General features: G+C 35.8%; 1 protein-coding gene across 2 annotated transcripts; it reads left to right on the top strand.

Moving 5' to 3' along the window:
- Positions 1 to 4,383: 4,383 nt before the first annotated feature.
- Positions 4,384 to 6,676, top strand: LOC103928069. 2 transcript variants are annotated; one of them, XM_048575003.1, is made up of 4 exons: positions 4,384 to 4,741; positions 5,200 to 5,423; positions 5,720 to 5,827; positions 6,007 to 6,057. In XM_048575003.1, the coding sequence occupies exons 1-4, from the start codon at positions 4,528 to 4,530 to the stop codon at positions 6,040 to 6,042; spliced, it is 582 nt and encodes a 193-aa protein (XP_048430960.1). In that variant the 5' UTR covers positions 4,384 to 4,527; the 3' UTR covers positions 6,043 to 6,057. The 2 variants fall into 2 exon arrangements, with proteins under 2 accessions (XP_048430960.1, XP_009335356.3); XM_009337081.3 differs by lacking the exon at positions 6,007 to 6,057 and adding an exon at positions 6,430 to 6,676 and having other exon boundaries at positions 4,399 to 4,741.
- Positions 6,677 to 6,752: the final 76 nt, after the last annotated feature.

The following is a 6,752-nucleotide window of genomic DNA, read 5'->3' as shown; positions in this document are numbered from 1 at the left end:
GATTTAGAGTTTTAATACTCACACCCTTATTAAACTCCTAATTAATTTCAATTCAAACATTTCCAAAATATAAAAAATAAAATTAGAATAAGTTTGTACCCATTAGATTTTTATAAAAAAAATGATTTGTACCCATTCTTAAATATACCAATTTGTTATATGAAAAATGTACCCTTTTTTTAATATAAAATGTACCCATTTTTTTGTATAAAATTCATTCAATCTTTTTTATAATCCATTTTTTAAACTTATATAGGTACATTCTATTTCGTTGATTTAAGAATGTATCCATGTCAAGTTTAATAGAAGAAATACTTAATAATTATTAAGCCTAATATCTTTCTTTTTTTCCTTGTGTTTTTGAAAAATGTTCCCATGTTTTGGTACAATAATTTTTTGGTTAGTTTTTTTATGAACGTACCCATGTATACACATAATATATACATGGGTTTTATTTAAAATCTCATTAATATAAATAACTACAAATTTCATTTTTAGTTTAAAAATATAATAACCTACATAGAAATGCATTATTACATTAATATCAGGGACTTTGATCAAAAACTAAAAATCACAAAAGGTTTTAGTCAAAGAACATTGATAGCTAGGGACCGCATCTAAAGTATCCTTATATATATATGTCACATGTATGATTGTGTGGCTGCAAAACAAAATCTAGATTCAGACCTAAATTGTCAATTTTATTGGACCACAAATATGTAACAAAATCCACGGCATCTATGGCGTGTAGGATCATATCATGTAACTGTATAAACTTCCAAAAGAAAATGATGCGTAATTCTCACCTATTGGTTTCTAGTGTGCATTTTCTACTAACCGAAAGCCTACAAACTTCAGACCTGAGAGAGTATTTTTCAGCAGATCCGTTTCTTTTGGGCTTCAAGCCAATAACAGGATTCATGAAATTCTTGGCAGGTGGCAGTGTCTTGCCTTAATTAAACAAATATACTTAGAGCCTCAATTATGCAAGCTTTTGAAACTGAAAACTACGTTTTGAGATTGATCTGCCAAGACTTCTAATGAGTATAAAACTATATAAGATTAAACAAATCATTGTTTGTGTGACTATGATGCAACAATTATATCATCTTACTCAATAATTGTAGATTTCTCATTTATCCACTCTTTAATTTTCAAGACAGTAATATATTCAACAAACTATTAGTTTAGTGGTACGCTTCTTTCACTGTTAAAAAAGTATTGGAACGTCTCTCCCAAGTATGTCTCACTTTTCTTTATCCAGTTATTTGATGCTACTTTTTCTCGTGTCTCGTATACAAATTATTCGGACATGATACAATTTGTTTTCCACGTCAAGTTTTATAAACGAGTAGAGGGGATTATATAGAAATATGACTCCTTGTATTAATAGGTAAATGATAGTACAATATTATATATATATATAGAGAGAGAGAGAGAGAGAGAGAGAGAGAGAGAGAGAGAGAGTTACATTAATATTAAGGTAGGAATCATACACTAATTACAAATATCACTTACATAATATACAATTAACAATAATGATGGAGAATAATCCATAATTAACTGGACGAGTCTGATCGAATAAGTTTGGAGCAAAGTAACTCATGGCGGGTCTTGAGAAAAGGCTTGGTGAGGAGATCAATAGACTAATCAGTGGACAAAATATAACAAATCTGATAGCCAAGCCACCTTTTCACACCAAAAGTAATAATTAGGTTCAATATGGCGCATACGAGCATGATGAATGGGATTAGCAGCTAAGTAGGTGGCACTCAAGTTATCATAATTTAAGGGAAAAAAAAGTACAAGAACACCAAGCTTCCCAAGAAGAAAACAAAGCCATGTCGTCTTAGCACACAAGCATGACAAAGTGATATATACTCGGTACTAGACCTGAATGCAGTCGCCTATAGCTGGTGGTAGAATGTCGAGTGTCTAAACAACCCGTCCAATCAGCATCGAAGTAGTGGGAAGGGGATCCTCTCCTGAGCTCAGGATGAGGATCCTCCTAACCACGAAATCCGGGCCGTTCAATTTTAATCTAACGGCTCTAAACAGGGGATCCCCTAAAAAGTTATAATAATTGTAACCGTTGGATTAAAATTGAACGTCCCAGATTTCCTGGTCAAGAGGATCCTCATCCTATGCTCAAAAGAGGATCCTCTTCCGAAGTAGTGGACAAGGATGTGAAAGAAGGTTGAGGGTGCAAAGTAAATCAAGGGTGCCCTTGATATAACAAAGAATTCGCCCGGCAACAATCATGTGGGTGGTGCGAGGTAAACTCATGTATCGATTAACAGTTTGACATCAAGGATTTGCACCCTCCCCCAGTTATTTCGTAGGTTTACTAGTTACTCGTGACCTTACTGGGCTTCGTATTCACCAACTTAAGTATGCTCATGATGTTCATTAAAATTTTGGCTTGGTCTCTTGTAAACCAATTTCCACTCCTCTTGTGGCACAGACCACTCTTATGCCTCTAGTAAAACAACTTTTACTTAAAAAGTTAATAAAAATTACAAAGATTACGGAAAAACAGTGCTCTGAAAATCCCTAATCGGCGTCTTGGACTGTCATGCTCAACCACGAATTGTCGCAGAAAATGGAATGTTTCATTGCCAGAAGGAATATTCCATTACCCGAAGTGGACTATTCAACCATTGACAAAGTTAAGGCAAAGCTAACGGAACATACCTTGAAAATTTTGACCTAAATCCGAAAATGGGTCCGATTGTTAGGTCGAATGAGTATTGGGTCAGACCGAGTTTGTATTAATTTCTATTTAGAATAAATGTATTGCTTTTTATCGAATAAGTGTAAGTATATTATTGTATTGAAAACAAAACAAAAAATAAACAAACTAGATTAAGATATAGGCTTTTTAACCAAAATGGTCCCTGAAATTTGCATAATACATAACTTTGGTCCCTGAGATTGAAAATCAATAGAAATAGTTCCTGAGATTGTTCACCATCCATTATTTTGGTCATTCCATTAAAAACTCCGTTAAGTGGCCCCGAAGCTCATACCGGAAACTGAGATTTTTGGCCAGAAGTTTGGGTAATTTTCAAAACTTCGTAACTAAATCGTTTCTTAACCAAATTCGACCCATAATCTATCAAAATGAAGATAGAAAAGCGTTGAACAAGATTATACCTATTTGGAAGCCCAATGGTTGCCTGAGATGGCAGGAAAATAGCCTGAAAGGTGACTGGTCTGCGAGAAAACTGGAAAACTCACCAGAAACTGGGTAAACTTTAAACGTTCATAACTTCTTCAATACTCAACGAAATTGAGTGATTCAAAACCAAAAATAATACTTCTCAACGAGATGAAGAGAATGGTACCTTTCTTTATGACTAACTTGCCGTGGTTTGGCCAAAAAATAGCTCGAAAGTGGCTGTTTTGGTCTCGCCGAGTTAGCCATTTTCGAGCCGTTTTCTGGCCAAACCACGGCGAGTTAGCCATCGAGTACCATTCTCTTCGTCTCATTGATTTTCGATTTTGAATCACTCGATTTTGTTGAGTACTGAAGAAGTTATGAACGTTTAAAGTTTACCCAATTTCCGGCAAGTTTCCTAGTTTTCCCACAAACCAGGCACCTTTTAGGCTATTTTCCAGCAATCTCCTGCAACTTCCGACAACCATTGGATTCCAAATAGGTATAATCTTGTTCTACACTTTCCTATCTTCATTTTGATATATTATGAGTCGAATTTGGTTAAGAAACGATTGAGTTACGAATCTTTGAAAATTGTCCAAACTTCCGGCCAAAAATCTCAGTTTCTAGTATGAGCTCCAGGACCACTTAACGGAGTTTTTTTTTTAATGGAATAACCAAAATAATAGATGGTGAACAATCTCAAGAACCATTTCTATTGATTTTCAATCTCATGGACCAAAGTTATGTGTTATGCAAATCTCAAAGACCATTTTGGCGAAAAAGCCTAAGATTTAATAACATATAGCACTTTACTGTAGTGACACAATGGTAGAAAACAATCATGCCTATATACTCTAGTAGAGGTTCAATCTCCACTAATTATTCTTTCTTCTAATAACTAGTGGTCTAACTTATTAACGTTATCGCTTTGTGATACAAAAAATAACAATTACTGTATTGATTCGATTAAAACGTCATTGCTCTTGATTTTACTAGCTACGTAAAAAATAACTTGAGACAAATTAACCGAAAAATTACCATCATTTCTCCCCAAATTGCCAAAAAAAAAAAGAAGAAGAATAAATACACCAAGGGGAAAAAATAGAATGTTGAATAACGTCAGTCTCTCTGGCCGCAAGTTTCAGCCACACTTAGCAGACCACGTAACCACGCCATTTCCCGCGCAAGTTAGCCGCCAACACCTCTCTGTCGCTAAAATACACCAGTACATCTTGTCACCACTTGCTTCTTCACCTCTGATTCTCAGCACAAAGCCTTCGTTCTAAAAAACAATCACTTCTTTTTCTTCTTCTTTCTTTTAGCCGTCGGAAGCGAAGTGAAATGAGATTATTTTTTCATTAAGAATGGCGTCTATTCAAATGTTGAAGTCCCCTCTCTCTTCAATCCCAGTTTCCCAGTCGAATTTTCCTGGAAAATCCAGCCGGGTTTTCTCGGAAAATGAGTCCAGGAGATGTTTAATCAGGTTGTCAGGATACAGGGGGTCTGGATATCTATTGAGAGATAGGAGGAGATTTGGGGTCTGCTGCAAAGCTCAAGAATCCGACAGCAAAAGCAATGGTGGGCTCTTCAAAATTCTTTTTCTGTTTTTTTTTTTTTCTTTTAAATTATTTTCTGGTTCTTATTTGGTATGTGAAAGTTGGGGTTTGTTGATATTTTGGGGAGTTGTTCTGATACAAGCGATATTCTACTTTAAGCTAATCTAACCTGCGAGGAGGGAGATTCGAACTCGGTTGCATACAAAGGAGTTGTTTTGAAATATGGGTTTCTTTGTTTTGTATAAAGAAGTTTATATTGTCTATGTTTTTAATGTTTATAAGTGAAAAACTAATGATCACTTTAATTTTACTTAGGAAAAGGTTGGTTAATTACTGGGTAGTTAAAACTGAGAAACGAATTCTGGTAAATTAAGCACAAAGATGGAATTTGTACGGTATTTCTGAGGAGATGACTACAACTTCAAGGGAATGGTTGCAACTTGCATCTATATGTTCCTGAGTTTGAAGTGTATGTTTCAGGTGAAGAACCGCCGGAGTCGCTGTTTATGAAGGAATTAAGGAGGAGGGGTATGAATCCCACTTCTTTGCTTGAGGAAAGAGAGAGGACCGATTACGGAATGAACGATGAGATGAGGAATGAAGATAGAGGTTTCTCAGCTAGAAATGCGGTCTCAACCGAAATTGAGAAAAGCCTAGCAAATCAAAGGGAGCGGTCGATGCAATTGAACAGCGAAGGCCTCGAGGTTGAATCACTTTTATTTCGTTATTGGTTTTGTTTCTTGTAATTTTCTATGGAAATGGCTGTTTTAGGTGATTGTAAAATCAATCTAATGTGAAACTTTGGCACATCATATCTTACGTTTACAGTAACCGTTGGTATAATAGTTTAATTCATGAGATGAGCTGCACCAAGTGTCAAAACTACGTATTTAGCTTCAGCACAATTCACCTCCCCTGTTTATTGAAATGGTCTTGCTTTGTGCATGTGACAATAAACTTGCGAAAATTTTATGTGCATAACTTCTTCATCTGTTTTCAGGGGTTAATCCCTCGGGCCAGACTCTTGCTGACGATTGGAGGGTCGTTCTTCTTGGGGTTTTGGCCATTGATCCTCATAACTGTAGCACTCTTCTCTGCTCTCTACTTGGTAAACTCTCTTCCTTGGCCTTAAATTCATTCATAATTTTACTCTTGCTTTCCATCCAGACGTCCGAATGTGTATTATTACAAATGCCAATCCTTCACCCTTAGTAGGCAGTTTGCTTCGTTATTGTTAAATTTTTGTTAGTCTACCATTATTCCCTAAACTTAAGTTAGGATGTGAAGGAGCGTTTCCTTATCACCGAGGAGCTCAACTTGTAGAATTCGGTATCAATGGCGTTGACAGTTGTAAGGATTCGAACTTAGAATCTTCATCCTGGTACTAAGTTAATGTTTTTGTAGTTTACCATTATTCTCAGGAGTTTAAGCTGTGTAAATAGGAACGCATATTTCAACTATGTATATAAATTGAACATATTCTATGGTGATAATACGGAAAAAAAAATTGGTTATGAAAGCGAATCCTGATCATCTTTTGAACTTTTGACCGCATTATTATGGTTTTTGTTCTTTTTTCTGGAAGCATAAATTCCCCGAATTTCGTGCCACTTGTCATGTTTACGTGTCAGCGTGTGTGTGAGCAAGAGAGAAGTTAGTGTTTGCATTGTATTAAGTGTAAGATATTGATCCTCCAATCTTCTTGGGCAGTACTTTGGATCAACTTTTGTCCATGACGGAAGCAGTTCTCAGATATCAGCACTCCAATACATTGATCCATACGAACTTCTGGAAGATGAAAGGATTTCTCAAATAGCACCGCGTGTAAAGTGAAGCGCTAGTCTTTCACGTAACTTACAGACTCCAAATACAGGTTTCGGCCAACTAGTTTCTTGCCTCTTGTTTATTCTTTCTCTGTATAAATCTCAAACTTATAAATAACTTGGTTTTCTTTTTATTTCCGTCTCCAATCTCTATGATCGCATGCGATGCTGTTCTGGTTAATGCCCTTGAACAATGTCGCGTTACATTTT

The sequence above is a fragment of a genome, unplaced genomic scaffold (genome assembly GCF_019419815.1).
Source record: "Pyrus x bretschneideri cultivar Hongxiangsu unplaced genomic scaffold, Pyrus_bretschneideri_v1 Contig77, whole genome shotgun sequence".
Classification (NCBI taxonomy): Eukaryota; Viridiplantae; Streptophyta; class Magnoliopsida; order Rosales; family Rosaceae; genus Pyrus; species Pyrus x bretschneideri.
Note: the sequence above shows the minus strand (reverse complement) of the source record. Positions and strands in the feature narration are given on the sequence as shown.

What these genes read in the sequence shown, in the direction of transcription:
- LOC103928069 (XM_009337081.3), top strand. Translation starts at nt 4,528, where the DNA reads ATGGCGTCTATTCAAATGTTGAAGTCCCCTCTCTCTTCAATCCCAGTT. An exon ending in TGAACAGCGAAGGCCTCGAG is followed by an intron (nt 5,424 to 5,719) that starts GTTGAATCACTT and finishes ATCTGTTTTCAG; the next exon opens with GGGTTAATCCCTCGGGCCAG. An exon ending in TCTTCTCTGCTCTCTACTTG is followed by an intron (nt 5,828 to 6,429) that starts GTAAACTCTCTT and finishes CTTCTTGGGCAG; the next exon opens with TACTTTGGATCAACTTTTGT.